The sequence below is a fragment of the Engystomops pustulosus genome, chromosome 9, assembly GCF_040894005.1.
Source record: "Engystomops pustulosus chromosome 9, aEngPut4.maternal, whole genome shotgun sequence".
NCBI lineage: Eukaryota > Metazoa > Chordata > Amphibia > Anura > Leptodactylidae > Engystomops > Engystomops pustulosus.
Genome location: NC_092419.1, coordinates 35,136,164 through 35,159,814, shown reverse-complemented (window position 1 = coordinate 35,159,814; position 23,651 = coordinate 35,136,164). Strand labels below are relative to the sequence as shown.

At 39.9% G+C, this 23,651-nt stretch overlaps 1 protein-coding gene across 2 annotated transcripts in view; it reads right to left on the bottom strand.

Annotated features, from left to right (window-relative positions):
- The window catches only part of ADGRG4 (adhesion G protein-coupled receptor G4), a 72,526-nt gene that overhangs the window by 33,060 nt on the left and 15,815 nt on the right, over positions 1-23,651 (bottom strand). For both annotated transcript variants that reach the window (XM_072124164.1, XM_072124165.1), the window contains exons 2-8: positions 21,819-21,917; positions 17,039-17,632; positions 9,885-9,941; positions 6,878-7,279; positions 3,525-3,857; positions 1,865-1,947; positions 1,053-1,105 (exon numbers count right to left, since the gene is read on the bottom strand). In XM_072124164.1, coding sequence (XP_071980265.1) covers positions 1,053-1,105; positions 1,865-1,947; positions 3,525-3,857; positions 6,878-7,279; positions 9,885-9,941; positions 17,039-17,632; positions 21,819-21,900 — 1,604 coding nt within the window. In that variant the 5' untranslated portion in view covers positions 21,901-21,917. The remainder of the gene's footprint in view (positions 1-1,052; positions 1,106-1,864; positions 1,948-3,524; positions 3,858-6,877; positions 7,280-9,884; positions 9,942-17,038; positions 17,633-21,818; positions 21,918-23,651) is intronic.

Sequence of the window (23,651 nt, the reverse complement as noted above, 5' to 3'; positions counted from 1 at the left end):
TAACAATTTAGATAAATAACCAAAAACATAAAAGCAGTTCAGGTCTGCACAGATTTGATAAAGCTTTTATGTGTCTCTATGTAGATTATTTGTGCTTGGGTTTCATCCTGGTGGGAGCAATGTAACTGGAAGAGAATTTAAAGCCTTTTACCTTTTTATTGTTATTTTGCGTAGAGACCTTCCCAGGGCCATTACTGCAGCAAACATTGAGATAATAATTGAGATGAGATCAGGAGTTAGAAAATCAATCAGTCTGATTTGTAAATCAGAGGTTTATGAAGAAAATTTGGAAAAAAAGTATAATTCCAGAACAATATAAGTAATACATTGTTATATTAGAAGCAAGATTAGGATATACCTAATAATCATGTTTTTAGCATCACAATATTTCTTTGCTCTAAGTAAATTCTCATATAATCTGAAGATTTCTAGAAGGAGGAAGATATTGTGGATATAAGTTATATCAAAGATATTTAGAAATGTATACAGAATGTTTTGCAGAATGTATTCTGATGTGCGCTATTTCCCACTCCATATACAATACATCTATGGTTATATAGAAACACCCGTGGCACGTGTGGCTTATTTATGGGTTGGTGGCTCTCCGAACCAATTACATGATGTGGCATCACTGCAATAAGCATCATGTTAATACAACTGCAGTTTGAGTGGCCAAAAATGCTGTTGCCCCCAATGAAGAGTACACAAATCTTACTATCCTACTTAGGCCTCATACACACAATGGAAGGGGGAACCGTGATCCAGTCGCCAGATCACAGTTCCCATAAATGTCTATGGGACTCGGTCAGGGTGTGGTCCGCACACGGGGCTCTCCAAACCTTGACTGAGCACGAAAAATTATAGGACATGTCCTATATTTTGCTGTATTATGATGACAACCTCTCAGCTTTCAATTGAGAGGGGAGGAGTGAGGAGCACTCACCCCCTCCTCTCTACTGCACCTGGCTGGATGCTCTCCCGGGCTGGAGGCTCTATACCCCTTTAATGTTTAGAGATGGGAAAGGATATCCTAAGACTGTAACAATACCTACCTCCCTGTACATGATACAATAATCTGGACTGCAGTAAATTCCGTATTGTTCATCTGAGAAAGACAAATACATGTATTATAAAGTCAATGGAGGTATTGTAGCTTTACATTTACTGTGTGGCATTTAGGTAGGGGTTGTGGTGCGTTTGCAGTTTCGCATCTTTCCACTGTGCAAAATGAACATAGACTAAAGCAAAGTCACTTTGACATAGACCTATTGTGACAAATTCATTAAACTGGTTTTGCCTATTTTTCACAGTAGGAATGAATTCATGTACCGTAAAAGGCGCACATAAAATTCTTTGATTTTATCAGAAATCAAAAGTGGGCCTTATAGTCCGGTGCGCCTCATATATGAACCGCACTGTACAGACAACACGTACTGCCTTGAACTGTGCAGAGGTCTGCCACCTGCTGGTCATTTATTGCGCTGCGCCTTATAATCCGATGGGCCTTATATATGGTCCTAGATGTTTTAGCAGGCATTTATTGATGGTGCGCCTTATAATCCAGTGTGCCTTATAGTCCGAAAAATACGGTAATGTGACTTTCTATTTAGGGGTAAGTTTTGTGTTTTGATGTTTTTTGTGATTATGTAACTGCTGCAAACAACAAACATAGCATAAGACATAGCATAAACAAAACATAGCATAACACTGCCGACAGGGTCAAAAGCCACAAAGACAGACATAGAACTGTCCTAATGAGCCACCTAATGACTTTTATGTGAAGTTAGAATATCAATTTTTTTTCCAAAAAGTTGTGTATTAAGTATAAACTATTTTTGCACATTGTAGTGGACACAATTCTTACCATGTGCTGTATAATTGAAGGCACCTTATCTTCTTCAATCCCATCCGTCATTCCAATTGTCATTTGAACAAAGAAGTAAGTAACTAAAAGGAAACAATAAGGGGAAAGGGAAATTACAATTTTGTGTTACATAATAAATATACTATGAACCAATTATTATCTATGTTTCTTTTGGCCTATTTTATTTATAAAGAGACAAAAATCATTTTACCAATAAGGATGTGTTAAAAATGTCGTACCCTTTGCACCAGGGAGTTTCCATTTATAGCTAAACAGCACAGCTCCTTTGTCTATCTGTCACTAAAAGCCATCTGAGCAAGATTTAGATAGTCAACCTCTTCTGTCTCCTCACGCATGGGTCTCTGCATAAGCGATAGCCAGTCCTGCTGCTCATTCCCGCATCTCACAGGAGACATCTCAGTCTTATATAGCAAGTCCTGCTGCTTCCCTCATCGAGAAACACTACTCCCATCTCACAAGATATGACTCAGTCTTATATAGCAAGTCCTGCTGCCTCCATCAGTCAGCCACACCCCCCCTATCTCACAGGAGATGGCTCAGTGTAGTATAGCAAGTCCTGCTGCTTCCCTTACTAAGCTACAACCCTCCCATCTTACAGTAGATTTCTCAGTCTGATGTAGCAAGTCCTGATGCTTCCTTCACTCAGCTACACCCTCCCATCTTACAGGAGATTGCTCAGTCTAGTATAGAAAATCCTGCTGCTTCTCTCACTCAGCTACACCCCTCCCATCTTACATGAGATTGCTCAGGCTGATATAGCAAGTCCTACTGCTTCTCTCACTCAGCTACACCCCTCCCATCTCACATGAGATAGCTCAGTCTGATATAGCAAGTTCTGCTGCTTCTCACACTCAGCCACCCCCCTCCCATCTCACAAGAGATGACTCAGTCTTATATAGCAAGTCCTGCTGCCTCCATTACTCAGCCACCCCCCTCCCATCTCACAGGAGATGGCTCAGTGTAGTATAGCAAGTCCTGCTGCTTCCCTTACTCAGCTACACCCCTCCCATCTTACAGGAGATTGCTCAGTCTAAAATAGCAAGTCCTGCTGCTTCCCTCACCCAGCCACCCCCCTTCCATCTCATAGGAGATGGCTCAGTCTGATATAGTAAGTCCTGCTGCTTCCCTCACCCAGCCACCCCCCTTCCATCTCATAGGAAATGGCTCAGTATGATATAGCAAGTTCAGCTGCTGCTCTGACTCAGCCACCCCCCTCCCATCTCGCCGGAGATAGCTCAGTCTAATATAGCAAGTTCTGCTGCGTCCCTCTCTCAGCCAAAAAGCCAATATCCTGTGTAATATGTACTCACTGCCCAGTCTTTTCTCAACCACATGTAGCAGTGTCAATAGAGAAAGCCAAGATCTTGTGATATTTCTGTCACTCTCTGTGTTTCACTCCTACAAAGAGGAGATCAGAAAGAGAATGAAAGACTTTGTGGCGTTATATATTGACATACTAGCTATGTAGTGCGATTGGAGAGGGAGTAGAGATAATGCTGTGCCTGTCCTTGTGTAATTCATACATATAACAGATAACATGTGTCCAGTGCTAAGAAACACTACACAGCCAAAACTGAATGTAAGATGAATACATGACAAGAAAAGTACATGCCCTTATAATTTCCGTACAATTCCATACCTGTGTTTGGTGGCAATGCTGTCCCAGGATATGCAGACGTGATGTTTGTGGTTCCTGAATAAGAAGCCGTTGTTGATATCATCCCTTTAAGTGTAGTTTGTAGAGACGTAGATGTCCTACTGCTTGAAGTAACCACAGTTGATGGTAAGGAAAGGGTTTCTGAAGTAGATAATGAGGAGTCACTAGATCCATCAGTAACAGTTGACGGTGTGATGGACTTTGTTGTTGAAGATGTAATTCCAAGCTCAGGTGTTCTTTCATTTGTCGACTTTGTGGTGTAACCAAGTTGAGTGGAAGAGGAAGGTGTCATTGTTGTACTTACAACCTGTGGGTCTGTGAATAACACTCCATCAATGCAAATGAAAAGACACAATAATACTGAATTCTCATCGGAATGTGAGATATGATCATCATGATTGACTGATAATCCTTTATTGGCTGAGTACAACCAAAAGTGGTCCTGAAGAGCTGTTCACACCTTTCATGAAAAATGTGACAACATATGTATGTACAGGACCTATGTGTTCCTAAGCCGCATAATATCTTTTCTCCATCATTTCTTCAAATCTTATCGGTGGGCTGCAAATTATACACATTGGGGCTTATATACTAAAGGTCCGTCGGTTTTTTCCGACGTTTTCCGATTTGCACCGCATTTAGCAGGGGATTGTGTCGTACGTGATCGTATTTTGGCACAGCGGCGACGGCTTTCATGCAACACAAATCGGGGGGCAATCTGACTGATTCGGAATAAGCGCAGGATTTAACTTTAACCGGTTAAGGACCGGGCCCTTTCCTGTTTTTTCATGTCCATTTTTCACTCCCCACCTTCAAAAATCCATGTACCATGTACTCGGAAGCGGGAAAAAAAATTCCAAATGCAGTGAAAATGGTGAAAAAACGCATTTGCGCCATTTTCTTGTGGGCTTGGATATTACGTCTTTCACTGAGCGCCCCAAATGACATGTCTACCTTATTCTTTGGGTCGGTACGATTAAGGCGATACCAAATTTGTATAGGTTTTATAATGTTTTCATACATTTACAAAAATTAAAACCTCCTGTACAAAAATTATTTTTTTGATTTTGTCTTCTGGCACTAATAACTTTTTTATACTTTGGTGTACGGAGCTGTGGGTGGTGTAATTTTTTGCGAAATTTGATAATATTTTCAATTATATCATTTTTAGGACTGTACGACCTTTTGAACACGTTTTATAGATTATTTTATATTTTTCAAAATGGCAAAAAAGTGCCATTTTCGACTTTGGGCGCTATTTTCCGTTACGGGGTTAAACACATTGAAAAACAGTTATCATATTTTGATAGATCGGGCATTTTCAGACGCGTCGATACCTAATGTGTTTATGATTTTTACTATTTATATTTATGTCAGTTCTAGGGAAAGGGGGGTGATTTGAAATTTTAGGTTTTTTTATTATAATTTTTTTTTTTAACTTTTTTGTTTTTTATTTTTACTATTTTTCAGACTCCCTAGGGTACTCTAACCCTAGGTAGTCTGATCGATCCTATCATATACTGCCATACTACAGTATGGCAGTATATGGGGATCAGCACATTGTAATGAAGGGGTTAAAACGAAATAGCCTCGGGTCTTCGGAAGACCCGAGGCTACCATGGAGATGGATCGCCACCCCCCGATGACGTCACGGGGAGCGGCTATCCCAGATAAGATGGCGCCGCTATCTTTTTGAGGCTGCCGTCAGTTTTGCCAGCAGGCATTGCTGTGAAAACATCCGCGATCGGTGCTAGCAATATGCAGCAAAGACTTACCGGCTATGGAGAGGGCTCAGTCCGTGAGCCCTCTCCATGCAGCGAGACCCGACCGCCACCGTGAATACACGGTGGGCGGTCGCGAAGTAGTTCAAATTGTGTCGCAAGATCAAGCGATTACATACACCAGGAAGAATATGCTGAACTCCGGCGGACCTGAATGGAGGAAGCGACACATGCAGGAAATTGGGCGCACGATCTACGTGGATCGGGCACAATGCATGATCGTCGTACATTGAACATGAACGGGTAATAAATGTGCTCTATTATACTAGGTGAGTGCCAGTTCAACTTTCTATCCCACAACCCCTCTGTGAGGCCTTGTGCACACAAGTGCACATGTGCTAAGGATATGAGCTCACCCCACAAGACTGTGGCTAAGTCACAGTCCCATTGCCTTCTATCGGGAATGTTCCCGGTGCTCGCACCTTGAGGCACCGTGCATCACCATAATGAGAATGTGCCAAGTATCCACAACACAAAAGATAGGACGGGACCTATTCCTGCCTTCTTTGTGGCCCTGATAGTCCCTTCCCGTAGACATTGGCATGGCAAGGAGAGCTCCACTGCCAATATCAGATGACCAGATAGCATAGGGTCTATTGCTTACAACCTGAAAAATGCACAAACCAGTGAACCCCCTATGGAGCACTGTAAGGTTCTATGCATTCTACCCGATCAAAGTGGTACTTACCTGGACTGCAGGAGATAGCTGCTCTGGATCTCCTATAGAAGTGAATATAGTGCTGGTAGAGCATTTGTATCAGGGGTATATTTATAAGGAGCCCTGTTAGGACCCCAGTGATCATGAGAATGGATGCACATATGTTCCCCAGAGTACTTCATATCCAGCTCAATTCACTTCTATGGAACGTCTGGACATCTCCTGGGATGGATAGGGGGAGATATGGTTTTTTGTTGATATGTCTAAGGAATTGGCTTAGTCGTGGCCTTACCAATATGATAACAATTTGATAACAAAAATATAAAATGGTTCTTCTATATGCTTTCTTTAATTTTCATCTTGTGTCATCAACACATAGGGGGTCCTTTATCGTAGTTATTATTCTTTCAATCCTCTTTATTTGTGCTTTTTAAGCTATTTGCCCCTTTTGAGCCTTTTTTTGTGCCTATTCCATCAGTTGTACAAAATTGGAGGTTGCAGGACAGATGTGTTTGTTTGATCTGCACCTTTTTTGGTGCAAATTGGCTAAATTGCACTAAAAATAGGTTCAAAATCATGCCAGCAAAACCTTGGGTGTTATTAAGATTCTTTCATGGAAGGAAGAAATGAGCACAAAAAGGTGCAAATTTGTGACTTTTTGATCAGAGGACTTGTACCTTTTACATTAAAAGGCAAATTAAAAAGCAAAATTAAAAATAAAACCAAATATATGATTAAACACATTTAACATAGGAAAGAAAAAAAGAAACCACAACAAAGAGACCTCTCTATGATAAATTACCCCTGTAGTATACAAATATCAATACATAGTAAGAAAATCGAAAATTAATCAGATTTATGGGGAAATTAGAGGAAGAAGCAAATTATATTATTACCCTGTGTGGTGGTGGCATTAGTAGTCTGTTGTTGTACAGTTGTTGGGTCTTTCCAAGTCGTGGTTGTCACAGTGGTTCTCCGCTCTGGTGGTAGATGATATGTTGAGGATATATTACCGGATACATTGTTGCCAGTTGGTAAATTGATACTAGAATTAGTGAGTTGGTTATCTCCAAGGACTGATTCTGTAGTGGAGACTTGAGTCGAGAAGCCAGATTCAAGAGTTGGGAATGTGGGAAGAGTATCCGGCACAACAATAGATGTGGAATTACTTGTAGCTGTCTCATTTTGATTTACAGATGTAAAGAATTTTCCAGAAGTGGTTTCCACAGAGGTAAGACGTTCAGCGGACACTGAAGTTCCTGGTGCTGCTATTGTAGTCCTGGTGGAAGTTGTTGTACCTGGACAAACAAAGCATTTTTATTTTATTAGGGTTATCTGGGATTTTTGGATACCAGGCAAAATTATAAAGTTGAATATATGGGGATCTGAGGGAAACACTTTTTAGCTAAAAGAATGGTGTCAATTAGTTACTAGGGCTCCATGGGAACCTGCCACTAGTTGTACTTGTGAAAAATGTGGAGACAGGTTCCCTTGAAGAAGACCATCCACAATCACAACCTTTGCTGCTCCTGCTCCACAGATTGGTTTTCTTTCTAGTCCCCACTTTTCCTGAGTAATGAGTGCAGGGACTGGAGTAGATAGCCCAGGCCCCCCCACCAAATTATCCTAATTAGTATATTAAGTGACACTGATTGCTCAGGTAGGTCCTAGAGAAAAATTCCATCTATTCCGCTATGACTCTTTGGAGAGGATAGAGGTGGTGGAAGGTCCTCTGTAATCTTCACTTTGAAAAATAAAAGCCAAAGTTTATTCCATCAATAATAAAAGAGATGCAGTTCACAACAGTTAGGCTATATTCACACTGCCGTTGCCCGCCCGTACCGTACCGTAGCGGGCAATGGCAGTGTACGGGGAGAGGAGGAGGAGGTGAGCGCAGCTCACCCCCGCCCCTCTCCATAGGAATTAATGGCGCATGGCGCCGTATTACGGGAAAAGATAGGACAGGTCCTATCTTTTTCCCGGGTACGGAACGGTACGGTGCCGCACGTGTGCGGCACCGTACCGCTCCCGTAGGGTGCCGTGCGCCCATTGCTGCCTATGGGGGACGTATATCGGCCGTATATACGTCGGCCGTATATACGTCCCCCATACGTTAGTGTGAATGTAGCCTTAGAGTTCCCAAACAGGCACTAGCAAGAGAAAGTAGGCAAACCCTTTGGGGTTACCTAGACTTTTAACTTTTTTATCTAAATATCTAATTCAACCCAACCTATCATACAACCCATTGTACTGTTAATGGCTACTATTGAATATGTTGGGGCTTATTTACTTTGGGTTGTGGATGGCACTTTTGTCGGACTTTGCACTGTTTTCAGGGTTTACACTGCTTGGACAGGTATTTAACAGGTGTCTGCGCTGAGATTGTGTTGCGCGCGATAGGATTGTGGTGTGGCTGCACTGGCTTCCATGCGGCACAAATTGGCGGACGTGCCGCAGGACGATCCGATTGATACAGACTGAGTGCGGGATTTAACTTTCAAATTGGGTCGCAAGACAAAGCACTTGCATGCGCCAGGAAGAAGAAGGTGAACTGCAGACCTGAGCGGGGAAGCGACACATGCAGGATATCGGGTGCACGATCTTAGTGAATCGCGGCACAGTGCATTATCGTCGAACAATGCAGTTTCTGTGATCTTAGTCGGACAGGTAAGGAAATGTGCCTCATTGACTAAGCATCCACAGCAAAGGTGTAACTCCCTACATTAAAATACCTTTGCAGGGAACCTGTCACTAGGTTTAACCCTACTAAAATGTTCCCTCAGGTACAGTATAAAATGTCATTTCTAGAGTTCCCTCTGTTATGCAAAATCTCACTCGTTTATCTATAATAGATCTCACCCCCCCAAGTCAGACAAATATGACTATTCACATCTCTCATTTTCACATGAGATGAGTCAAGTTTAGTGGTTGCAGGGGTAGTGTCACTCCAGATGCCCATATCTTTTGTGTCATGTGTCATGCAGCTCCGGACCTTTATCTGCCGCTTGCAATTCCAAATATGTCTCTGGCTCTGTAGCTCATAAGCCTGTTGTCATCTACAAGATGAGATCCTTATCTTTAATATGACACAAAAAGCATATTTTAGGTAATACAGGAGAGAAGATAGTAGCTACTAAAGTGACACTTCTCCTGTAACCTCTAAACTTGACTTATCTCATGTGAAAATGAGGTGAGAAAAGTTATATTTGGGTGAGATTTTATTAAACAGTGATATATCACATAAAAAAAGGAAATTCTTTATCTTACCTGAGGGGACTTATAGCTTAGAGGGGTAAAAGCCGAGGGCAAACCATCCTACCATGCAAACGTGTTTAATTTTCATAGAACTTTCATCTCACTGGGACATCCAGGCCCAGACCAAATAATCACAATGATTTTTCTAGGTTTTTTGTTATTCTTTCAATAAATGCTTCATAGGTCAGTGTTTTTCTATTAGTGGACAAATGATTAGTTTCTGCACAGTTCCTGTGAAGCTGCAACACAGACGGGCTCTGGTAACACCCATCTTCTGGCTTCTTAGCATCTTTTTAAAAGTTTCTTTTAGAAAGGAAGGAGGTCATGGATAATAAATAGAAGATTACTACAGTCACGGTGCCTGGATCTATGTGTAAGTGTCCCTGGTTTATCATGATGGATTTTGAAGGTTGATTTTCTGAATAATTTAATAGTGCATGAGCCAATTAACTCTTAGAGTAGCCAGTACCATGGAAGTTCATGTCCATTTTTCCCTGCACTGTGGATATGTATTCATATACTCCATAAAAGCGTGATTGTTAGGATTAAGTTTTAAGCCATGGCAGCCATCATCATTTTGTTAAATGTGTACAGAGGTTATCAAATTATTAGGTAATTAGTGATAGTAATTAGCAGGATGGTACATACCAAGAGTTGTGGTCGGAGAGGTTGCACCTGGTGCTGGTGGTGTTGTTGCCAAATGTGCTGATTAAAAAGAAAAAAAAATGACATTTAAAGTTTTATAAAAAAAAAGTATATAGAGATGAAAAACTACTGTATGTCATTGGCAGAAGGCTTGTACATGTCAGCGTGCTATTAGTGTTGTATTTTGTGTTTGTTAAAATGATATTCAACATATTAGATGATTTTCCTTCTGCCTTCCACCTTGGAAATAATGTATGTACAGAATCCTAGATCCCAGCTACATTTCCATTTAGTGAAATATTAAGTTTTGTATTCCGTCGCTGTACACTTAAAGGGGTATTTCCACAAAGACAACATTTTTAAATATACAGGTAGTCCCCGGGTTACATACAAGATAGGGTCTGCAGGTTTGTTCTTAAGTTGAGTTTGTATGTAAGTCAGAACTGTATATTTTATCATTGTAATCCCAGCCGGAACTTTTTTGGTCTCTGTGACAATTAGATTTTAAAAATGTTGGGTTGTCATAAAAATCAATATTAACACTAAAGCTTCATTACAGACACCTGTGATAACTGTTACAGCTGTTTATTGTAGCCTAGGACTAAAGTACAATAAATTGCCAATATCCAGAGGTCCATTTGTAACTATGGGTCGTATGTAAGTCGAGTGTTCTCAAGTAGGGGACTGCCTGTACTCAGAATGCAAAAACAGCACATTATCTAATTCAGTGTTATTAACAAAATTACATGGGAACACACGTGTGTGCTCACCGTACCATACCATGCAGTGCACAACTCACTTATGTGGTGGCTGTAAGCTAGCTGCCATTCCTACAGCTCGTATACAGCCTTTATACTTTAGCGCTGCTGTTTTGTGGGGAAACAGGGATTCCTTGCATTGAAACAAGAATGTATCCACATACCCTTATCTATATACACATATACATACTCCTAGTTCACATATGTATCTAGTGTATACTAGTATACACATATACATCTTACTATACACACACACATATATATATATATATATAGAGAGAGTGCATCTCACTATAAACACACATATATATTGCACTGAATACACCTCAATGTGTAAATAGTAAAGTGTATATATCTCACTATACACACTTATATACACATCATTTATACATATGTGACACCTCAATATATACATATATATATAAATATTTACACATAATTATAATATATACTGTATAACAGTATATGATATGTATATGCATATATACATATATGTATAAACATATATATACCACACTATACATTCCTCCATATACCTATCTATATACACAGAAATACCTAACGATATACAGGCGGTCCCCTACTTAAGAACACTCGACTTACATACGACCCATAGTTACAAACGGACCTCTGGATATTGGTAATTTATTGTGCTCCTAGGCTACAATGATCAGCAGTAACAGTTATCAAAGGTGTCTGTAATGAAGCTTTAGTGTTAATATTGATTCTTATGACAACCCAACATTTTTAAAATCCAATTGTCACAGAGACCAAAAAAGTTCTGGCTGGGATTACAATGATAAAATATACAGTTCCGACTTACATACAAACTCAACTTAAGAACAAACCTACAGACCCTATCTTGTACGTAACCCGGGGACTGCCTGTACTTTACATTTTACTATATACACACATATATATATATATATATATATATATATATATATATATATATATATATATATATCTCACAGTACACACATACATATACCTATCTATATACACAGAAAGACACCTCACTATATGCTGTACACTGTACCATAACACATATATACCTCACTATACACAAATACATGCTCATTATTTATAGATACATGCAGTGGGTACGGAAAAAGTATTCAGACTCCTTTAAATGTTTTCACTCTTTGTTTTATTGCAGCCAATTGGTGAGATCAAAAAAAGTTATTTTTTTGCTCACTGATGTACACTCTGCATCCCATTATGACAGAAAAAAATGTAGATATTTTTGCATTTTTTTAAACAAGAAATACTGAAATATCACATTTTCCTAAGTATTTAGACCCTTTGCCATGACACTCGCTCTGCTCCAGCTGTTTTTAATTAAACTAATTGGACTTGATTTGGAAAGACACACACCTGTCTATATAAGAAGTCACAGCTCAGGGGTATATATCGTACTGGCCAGTCTAGTTGCTTAACAATGCACTTCTGCAGCCTGATGCAGAGATTGTAGATGGAGCGCTAAACGAATAATGGGGCTCATTTACTAAGGTGCTGCGACCACATTTCCGTTGGGTTTTCCCACATTTTCGAGGATCGCGCCGGGGGTTGAGTCGCACGCAATCGTATTGTGTCGCAATCGCAGCGGCTTTCACGCAATACAAATCAGGGGGCGGGCCGATGGATTACGCGCAGGATTTAACATGTCAAATTGTGTCGCAAGACATGCACTCAGGGAAGAAGAAGGTGAACTCCGGCGGACCTGAGCGGGGAAGCGACACATGCAGGATATCGGGCGCATGATCTTGGTGAATTGCAGAAGATTTCATCCTCGTCAGACAACGCACCTCGGGGATCGCGCTGGGACCGGGTAAGTAATTGTGCCCCAATGTGTTTGTCAATTTATAGGAAGAGATCACATTAAGAAAGGTAATATATAATATTATTATTAACCCCTTAGCGCTCTGCGCCGTAGCTGTACTGCGCTGAGTCCCGCGAATAGCGCTCAGCGCAGTACAGCTACTGCGCAGAGACGATGCCGGTTCAGCGCTGTATAGCAGCCGAACGGGCATCGTTAGCCGCGGGATTTCAACGGTAATCTACCGTTGACATCCCCGGCTAACACCCGCGGTCGGAGTGGGCTCAGATCGCGGGTGTTTAACCCGTTAAATGCCGCGGTCAACGCGACCGCGGCATTTAACATGCCTTCTGGGGGTCTTTACATCACAATCGGCCCCCCCGCACCGTTTTCGGGGGGGGGCGATTGCTGTTTTGGCACCTCTGGGGTCCGATCGGGACCCCAGAGAAGCCTGGAGGGTTTACCTTTAAGATGGCGTCTGTGACGTCATCTTAAAGGCAAAGTGTCAGCCTATGCATCTGCATAGGCTGGCACTGATAATACCCTGCAATACATTAGTATTGCAGAGTATTATCAAGAACAAGCAATCAGATGATTGCTTGTTCATATCCCATGGTGGATCATGTAAAAAATTGTAAAAAAAATGTTTTTCAATAAAAAATTACTTTATAAATCACTAAAAATGCCCATAAGCCCCAAAACATATAAAGAGACGTATAACACTCAAAAAAGTCTAAATCATAACACAAACCCCACATATCATCGCGTCCGTAACAATCCATAGAATAAAACTAAATAACTATTGAACCCATATGATGAACGCCGTAAAAAAAAAACGTTAAAAACCCGCCAAAAATTATGATTTTTACCTATTATATCCCACTAAAAATGCAATAAAAAGTGATCAACAAAACATATGTACCCCAGAATGATATTGTTGCAAAGAACAACATGTCCCGCAAAAAAAAAGCCATCAACCAGCTCTGGAGCCAAAAACGTAACAATGTTATGCCACTTGGAATACGGCGATGCAAAAATGATAGATTTTTCCCCACATTAGGGTTTTATTTGGCAAATTTAGTAAAACATAAGAAAAAATATTCATGTCTGGTATCCCCGTAATCGTATCGACCCATAGAATAAAGATAACAGGATTATTAGGCTATACGGTGAACACAAAAAAAAAAAAAGTAAAAAATCCAGTACAGAATTGATGCTTTTCTACTCATGACCTCAAAAAAAGTTCCAAAATTTTCAACAATAGGTGATACCAACCCCAAAATGGTAACACTGGAAAAAGCATCTCGTCCCGCAAAAAAAATGCCGTCACATGGCCCAAATAACGGAAAAGCGAAAATGTTATAGCCTTCAAAAGGGGGCAACGAGGAAACTAAAATCCTGGCAGCTGCAGGGTGCTCCTTCCCTTCTGCGCCTTGCTGTGCCCCCATAACACAAGTAATGTCCACATGTGGGGGGTCGCTGCACTCAGGAGAAATTGTAGAACAAATTTTATGGTGAGTTTTCTCTTTTTATCTTTTGGAAATGTGTAAATTTTAGGGCTAGATGAACGTATAACCGACAAAATTTGACCATTCTAAATTTCACCGCCATTTTGATTCAATTACTATAAAGATCTCAAGGGGTTAACAATCTTTGTAAATGCTGTTTCTGATAGTTTGAGGGGTGCAGATTTGAAAATGGGTTGGTTATATAGGTGGTTTTGTTGCTAAATATGTAAAATTTGATTTCAAACAGTATTTATCCCCAAAATAGTCAATTCCGAAAATACGGAAAATCGCTATTCGATTTGTAGGCCGCGTGACGTCAAAATAAATTATCCAAACATTTCAAAAATTATGAAAATGTTAAGTAGACAAATGGGAAATGTTATTCTGCAAGTTATTTAGGTGGTAAATCTATCTGCCTGAAAACGCGGTGATTTTGAATTTCGAAAATGGCAAATTTTTCTAAAAATTCATCATTTTTTTCTTTTTTTTGTAAATAAACGCAAAACGTATCAGCCAAAATTTACCACTAAAATGAAGTACAACATGTGGGGAAAAAACAATATCAGAATCGCTTTGATAAGTAACAGTGTTCAAAAGTTATAACCATATAAAGAGACGCAGGTCAAATTTCAAAAAAAAGTTGCGAGCCTTAACCTGCAAACAGGCTGCGTCCTTAAGGGGTTAATATAATATTTTACCTTTATTGACAAACACATTATTTGTTTAGCATTCCTACAGATCTGCAATCTCTGCATCAGGCCGCAGAAACGTATTGTTAATCAAATAGACTGGTCAGTACAATATCTACCCCTATGTTATAACACATGGACAATACATATAAACACAGAAATGTCTGTCTATAAATCCTTTCAAATTGGTAACTATTTTATGCATAAGAATTTTTTTAATGAATTTTTTTAATGAATTTATTTATGGACTTTTTATCTGATAGCTATTTTATTTCTATTTTTTTTTTTTACATGAATCCATGCCTTTAAATGTCTTTTTATCAACTGGATTCTATTACTCTATCCATGATCGTACTTTGTCTCCCTAAATGCATATTATGTACATATGACTACATCCAACATTTTACTGTTTTACTGTCATAATTCATTTTAGGTACGGATAGTTTTTTGACTGTATCTTTTCAATGTTACAGAACTATCTATTGGACCTGATGAACGGGGTTATACATCCCCGAAACACGTTGTCCCTTGTCAACATATATGTGAAATAAATGTCTAATTGTATACATACATAGATGCTTGTTATTACCCTTTCTATAAGACTATACCTCTTTCTTTGTACACCCTATGTTATTGTCTAAACCCAATTGAGCATCTCTGGAGAGACATAAAAATGGCTTCCACCAACGTTCACCATCCAACCTTAGGGAACTGGAGAGGATCTGCAGGGAAGAGGCAGAGGATCCCCAAATCCAGGGGTGAGAAACTTGTTACATCTTCCCAAGAAGACTCCCGGCTGCACCAGCTCCAAAGCTGCTTCTACTCAATACTGAGCAAAGGGGCAGAATACTGATGTCCATGTCATATTTCAGTTTTTAATGTTTAATAAATTATCAAAAATATCTACATTTCTTTATTTTTCTGTCAAGATGTGGGCACAGTGTATATAAATGAGCAAAAAAAAGAACTTTTTCATCTTGCCAATTGGCTGCAATGGCAGTGAAAAATGTAAAGGTGTCTGAATACTTTCCGTACCCACTATAAACACAAACATATACTTACACATACGTAACACACATTACAAACACACCTATATGTATTAACATGCATACACACTATATACACAAACACATAGTGCTTTTACAGGTTATATACAGCTATGATAAGCCCCACTCTCTCCCACTCCTCCACAGTTCATCCCGCGCCAGTGACAGCACGCAGCCTTCTCTCTGCTGCACTGAAACACCGCGGTTCGGACACCTAGGCAGCATAGATCCTGCCACAGAACCAGCAGGACCTCCTGCAGTGTTTGACCTGATGAAGACGCCGTTATGGTGTTGAAACGCGTAGTCCTACTTTCCAATAAAACTAATAATATCACTTTGGATGTAGCGCATCTCACTATTCGACCCCGTCTTTTTCCCTTTCCTCCTCCACAGTTGACAGATTGATCTAACGAAGCACAAGCAGACTGTATGCGCTCATAACGCCCTAATGGTGATCCCACATTGGCGCTCCTCACCCCTCCCCTCTTCATAGAAAGCCAAACGTCTGCCACCATAATATGGCAAAATATAGGGAATATCCTGATCGACTCAGTCACAGTATGGTTCAAACATATTGGCGCCCTGATGACACCAAAACAAGAGAAAGAAGGAGAAATTCGGATTGTTATTGTAGTTTCCCTCTAAAGGGTGAATCATGGGTACAGAGAAGAGGCTAAAATGATAATCAAGCTCTGTCCACACCTCCTTGAATCAGGTTTTGACTCCTGAATGTTGACCTTTGTGCTGGGCGATGGCTTGGGTGCCCAAAGAGATGGCTCCGAGTGCCACCTCTGGCACCCGTGCCATAGGTTCGCCACCACTGCCATAGACCTTCTATACTAAATATACACAATCAGTCTCTATCTGTCAAGTCATAAGGCAATCCTTACATTACCACAGACTTACCATACTGACCATCTCTACAATTTGTGGCAGGAACTGCACAGAATGTGACCACAGGTTCTGAAAACGTATACGTTTATGAATGGAAGGCCACCAATCTACTGTTACCATCCTTAGAGCAGAGCCCAATCTAGACTTCCCTTTGGACAAAAAGATGACATTCGGACACACATCTTGGGAGAATCTCCTAAGAAAAAGCCTTTTCAAAGTCTAGTCTAGTCTAGTCTAGTCAGTCTAGTCAAAGTCAAAGTCTAGTCAAAGTCTAGACTAATCAGGCATGGACAGGCATAGTATACTGATATTTGGGGCACTAAACCACCAGCTCATAAGGGCCTGCTGGTGTTTGAGTATCAAAAATGTATCTACAGGTTCCCTCAGTCATAACACAGGTTAACTGCTAAGTATGTCCAAACTCACAGTGTTACGTTACTCACCACAGCGCAATTTATTATCATCTATTAATCGAGGAAAGGTCCAGTCTTCTTTTGTCCAGCTGAATAAGTTCCCTTCAACACAATCAAGCAGTTCTTCGTGAGACCTTGTATAGTTCCAAATTTGGAAGTTGGACAGTTCTCCGGACATAACAGTTGTTGTATCCAAAACAATCTCACCACCTACGATAGTGTATTTAACGCCTACAACCAGGCTCCCATTGCCCTTGATCATTCGGTCTTCAGTTGTGGTATTAAATACTATTTTGCCATTCACAAAAACTGTCAGATGCTTTGTTTGCCTCTTCCATTTTATGCATATGTTATACCATACATCTTCTTTCAAATTTGTCTGAAATTCATAAACCTTTCCCAAATGGAATATTTGAATTGCGCCCTCCTTCCTACCAAAACCAAGCTCAGGGGATACTCCATCTCGAACACTGTAAGAAAACACTGTTGAAGTGGCGTAGTTGTCAAAAAGGATATCCAGACAAGTTGTAACTGCTGATAGAGCTGGGATCTTGGGATTCTGTATCTTCACAACATGGTCTTGTGAAAAAATAATAGCTTTTTCATTCCAAGATAAATGTGTACCTGGAAATACAAACAGATGGAAGATTTAGGTCTTTGATAGATTTAAAGGATGTCTATTTAATGTTAGGCTCCTAATGGAGGGAGGTTTTGTTTCCAAATACAAAAAAAACATATACTTACTGTACCTTGCCTCATGGTCTACTTAACTTTAGTGTTGGCTACTCTGGTGCTTCTGGTTCCATCAAACTTAAACTGATGATGTTGTGATGTCAATGAACACACTAAGCGTTGGCTCTATGTCTGCTGGGGCCAGGAACTGGCTCAGACATCTCATGCACAATGATGCTATCACTTCCAGTCTGACTGAGGCTGGAGAGCCTCCAATTATACCATGGAGTGCCTTTGATGAGGTAAGCATATGTTTTCTTCAATTTAAACCCAAAACCTGCTTTCCCGTGGGTATTCTATGGAAGTGGAAAACCATATAAAAAACATTTCTTTCCATCTACCTGTAGAGAAACCATGAGAAAGCAGACATTTTGCCCATAGATGTAGGTTGAGAAGGACAATGGAGGACAAGACTTTAGCGAAAATGTATTTTAAAATATATTCAAATTCTTCAATGCTCATAGTTTGTCGTACCAGATTTTTTTGTATTTGGGGTTACTTTACTCAGTTCATCCCTTAGGTCAGTGGTGGCGAACCTATGGCACGGGTGCCAGAGGTGGCACTCGAAACCATTTCTGTGGGCACTCAGACCATCGCCCAAAGGACATAGTTCACCAAATAGGAACAAATCTTCCTGTAGTCCTAGGTAACTTAAGCGGCACTTCTTTGGAACTGCAGGAAAAGTGAGAAGGTGTTGACAGAACTGCATTATCTTTGAAGCTCATCCTGCTGGTCCCTCCATTATTTCTCTACAGAGAGACCCTGGTGAGAAGCTACAATTAGTCTGAATTTGCCCTCCTCCTTTCAACTGTGTTGGTAGCCTCAAGGGGCTGATATGATTGAAAGATGTGGAAGAACAGGTAGCGATAAGTTACTGCTTAAAATGCCATGTTGGCACCTCACAGTAAGTAAGTGGATTTTGGTTGTAGTTTGGGCACTCTGTCTTAAAAAGGTTCGCCATCACTGCCTTAGGTTGATGAACTGTAGATATCTCTATCCTCTGTAATAAAAATTACCTTTCATAGCCTTAGCTCACTCCATTGCTAGTTATTCAGTCACATATGATATGTATGCTTCTTTTAAAATCTCTGACAAAGTTTTTAATAAAGCCTCTAATGCACATGTGAACATCTGAAGACTATGTCCTCCAATTCCAAATTTAAAGTAATAAACCATGTGACAGCCAATAAATACACCAAATCCAATGCCCACAATCCAGTTATCCACTCTGGTATAGGCGGGTCCAGCTTGTGCTTGACACAGGGCGGCATTCCTAAAATTTCTTGCCCATTCTGTGGCTGATTGATACATTTCATTAACTAAGCCAGTCCTCTTCTCTATCCAAACCACAACGGGGCTGTCCTAGTTAATAAAATACGTCAATCATCCAAGCCCGTTTAACGTAAACCTACCATGAGGAATCTACCATCAGAAGTAGACCTGAAAGTAGATTCCTCCTGCTGCCTCTGCCCTAATCTTTAAATTAATAATCCTGGAATTAAACCTAACTTGTTAAAAATATTTTAGTAATATGTGAATTAACTACTGAAGGGTGTACTAGCCTGCCCGGGCACTGGGAGCTAAGGCTACTCCACGCCCCAGTAGCTTCAGCAGTTAATTCTCATATTACTAAAATATTCTTAACAAGTTACGTTAGGTTCCAGGATTATTAAATTACAGAATAGGGCAGAGGCAGGAAAGAGGATCTACAATCAGATGATTCTTCTAATGGTAGATTCCTCATTGTAGATTTCCTTCAAACTAAAACTTTTACAGCATGTTAGTACAAGAAGTGAGAAGAAGACCTGCCAAGACCTAGGCCCAAGCAGATACCTGGAGATTTGATGCCCTGGATTATTGATGGATGTTAATAAATTATCTAGCTATACTTTTCTTTATCTTGACTTCCTTTTTTTCAAACCATGATGTCTAATAGATGCACAAGCATAATTGCCTTTCTATTGCTTTAAAAAAGGTTTCCTAAGAAACCTAATAAAGATAACACATGAATCATCTAATCTGTATCATTTTTGAAGCTTGCGAAACCTCTGGCAATGCAATATTATCACCAGGGGAAGTTACCTCCAGCCAAACAATGCTGAAACTGAAGATCACCCATCTATAGTATGAGCCACTAATAATTAGGGGTTCTGCACTGGCCTAAAGAGGGTTCCACGTGAAGGAACAAGAACATATGTTTTATTGGGTCTATACCTTTAACATATCCAGTACATTTTTTATTTAATTTTTGGTTGGAAAAACAATCATAATGATATGTCCTGTAATAACATATGAATCTAGATTCTCTTATATCAATAACTTAGACATGTTATTTATTGTATTCAACTATTTTTTTTAGGGAATCTGAATCAAGAATTTAGGCCTACAAACTTCCACCTACGTGTTCCTTGATCCCTCCGCTTCCATCTGTCTGACGTAATGTCACTGCAGCAGAGGAAAGTTTTCAAACAATGGGAGGGAAGAAGTTCTCCTGCACAGTCTGTAAATCTACAGAAAGAAGGGGCTCTAGTAACACCCACCAGAAGCTTTTCTGGCTAATTTTCATAATTTTAAAAGTTGATTTTAGAAGGAAGGAGGCCGTGGATAACAAATATAAGAAGATTACCACAGTCATGGTGCCTGTAACTATGAGTAAGTGTCCCTGGTTTAACATGATGGATTTTGATGGTGGATTTCCATGAATTAAATGTGGCTTAAATGTGGCAATCTATCTATTTATCTCTGGCTGGATTCGCCTCTGCACATGAATTTCCTTTCCTGTCATAGGATAAGAAGTCAAAAAACAACAAAATACTTGACATTTTATAACATACCGGAAATGGTTTATTGGGTCAACTTTTGCTGTCGGGTTCCCTTTAAAACTTAGTACATATTAGTCATTCACTAATTTGTGGCAACATTTCCCTGGGGTATCACATCTTTCTAATCAAGTAGAGAATCTTATTCCAAATGGGATAATCTATGGGGATTATTGAATTTGTCAGTGGATTATCAGAGGGTTATCAACTCATTTGTATCCAGACTCAGCAATCCACTTAGCTCAGATTGCTATAGGGCAGTGATGGCGAACCTTTTAGAGACCGAGTGCCCAAAATGCAAACCAGACCCACTTATTTATTGCAAAGTGCCAACACGGCAATTCTAGCATTAAAGTATTAAAATCTTCTTGCTATAGCACAGCTTTCAAGGGTCCTGAGGTGGAAAAATTCAGATTGCCATTGGAGCTTCCCTGAACATGAAAAATTGTGGGGCCCAGAGCAGGAGCTTCATGGCTCCAATGATAATTTGAGCATGTCCTTGCCTTCTCTTCTTGCAGTCTCATGTGGACCAAGATGCTTCACGTTTTGGGCTACCTGGGTCTGCAGGAGGATCTCTCAAGTCCTGTCTGGTGAAAGCTGTGCTGGGGCAACAGTCTGAGTGCCCACTGAGAGGGCTCAGAGTGCCACTTCTGGCACCCGTGCCATAGGTTCGCCACCACTGCTATAGGGGTTTATTATTAGCAGTGGCATTTTTGTGTTAACCAAATGATACAATTCTTGTGAAAATGATCAATGTGCCACATGTTACATGTTTCAGGCCAACTCACTAAGCTTGGCTATAAAAAGCACACTATATATAAATATATATATGTACTGTATAAAACGTATAATACCCGAGGGACGTGACACGTACAGTATAAACCACTATATGACCACGACTTGTGAACATAATGATCCTGAATTAGCGTGCAGGTCACAGACAGGATGTGGAGCTCTAAACTCAATCATAACACAATGGTGGGTTAGGTGTAGGGTCACAGTACATGACAATGAAAGACCTTCTGCAAATATCTGCACAAAGCATATAGAATCGGCTGGCAACAAAGGAAACATACAGTATGTGCGATATCAGCTTGTCAACCTGTTATCTACTCTCGTGGTTATACAGTAATACAAAATGATGATAATATCTGCGCTTTGGAATATGTTGGCGCCATATAAACAAAATATATAATTATGTTTTGATTCTACATTCTATCCATCTATTATATGTAGATACATTATTCATATTCTCTTACCTGTTGATGTTGCGGGACCAGTGGTTAAAATCAGCATTAACAAAAGATACAAGAAACATCGACTGGTCGCCGGATCCTTCATTTTAATTACTTTGACATCTAGAAAGAAATGACATGTTTTATGGCACGTTATGTCATTTGTGCTCTCATTATCTTGTTTGACCATCATATCTATGCAGGATATTGAAAAATATGAACAGACATATCATATGAACAATGCAAACACCGGCAAGAATTAGTTCTTTTCAGCAGGGGATACAGAGGCAGCGACTTCATGTGAGACAATTGGTTATGTAGCATTTTTTATGTGTCCTAGTGCAAACAGAACCTTCATGTCTTGTCCAGTTTTATGCTATTAAAGTTTATTGGATGTGTAATGAACGGTTATGTAACTTTTTTTTTTTTATACACAATGGGCTCCAATTCCCCTCATGGGTTAAAGAATCTCCTTTTGCTGTCAGTGAATGGATCAGGCATTGTTTACATCCAGAGACCTTGGTGCATATGGTTCTAGCTCTAACAAGCCCCACAGATTTATGCTAGTTTCACATTTGCGTATGTGCTGCCCTTCCATTGCGCATCCGTTGCGTTTTGTCTGTGTTGTGTCACCGTTTTGCTTCCATTTTGTCTCTGCATCCGGCTTCTCAGTTTCATCAGTGAAAAAAAATTAAGTTTTCATTCTATTACTTTTCGTGATCCGAATCCGTGAAAAAAATAAGGAAGTTTTTCATAATTTTTTCCACAATCAACAGATCAGTGAACATGCAAGCCAATGTGAGAACACCCATTGAAAACAATGGCTTTCTGAGGCATCGGTGAAAATCACTGAACCACGGATGTTAAAAATGCGAATGAAATAGCCCGTAACAGAGGCAATTATCTCCACTTATCTGTCCAAAGGACGGTGTCCTTGATGTTTTGTGATTTGTTCATATTAAACTTTGTTAACATAAGTCTCGTTGCCACGTTATTGTTTGAAAGAAGATTTCTCCTGTGAAATAAAAATTCAACTTTTTCTGTCCTGAACTTGAAGCTTTAACATGTGAACTGAGGCTCGTAGAGTCTTATAGGCTTCAGGCTTTAAACAAACTATAAAGCTAGGTGAAAAACAAAAAAAGTTATCCTTACTTTCTCTGTCGCTCTTGTTGTCCTGCACAGCTGCCTGTCAGTGCTGTGACACTGTTTGTTCACAGAGGTAGGTAGGCATATCCGTCCAGTAGAGCCACAGAATCTAATGCTGTATAAGGCGAGTGGAAGCAGTCGGACAGGAGTTGGGGCAACAGAGGTAAAGCAGATAAGGTAAGGATCACTATTTTTCTCTTTACAGCCACCCCAGGCCGGTTATATAGTTTATTTAAAGCCTGAACAACCCCTTTAAATGTAACTGTAATACCACATATTTAACACAAAGTATACTTTATGTATGTGAAATTCAAACCAGTTTATCTATTCCAAACGGAATAAACTCCCAACTGTAGACAGAATTGGATTAGCTGAGTGAGAGGCTATTGACTAGAGTAGAGAAGTAAGAATTCTCCTTACAGAGACTTTGCCAATTACAGCCGCCTTGTAGGCCTGAAGAGACTTACAGCCATTGATGCACCACTAAGTGAATCTGAAAATGACCGTATGCAAAAAGTAGCTAAGACTATTTTTTTTTTTTTTTAGCCAATCCTGAAAAACGTATTTGCTTATATGGACACATGTAATTGAAAACTTTTACCAGCTTTCAGTCTGTCTTAGGAGATCAAGACGTAGTCATCGGAGATTTTAATATGAATGTTAAGATGGATGGTGGAAATGAGCTTGATAAGTATAGAGACTTTTAATATC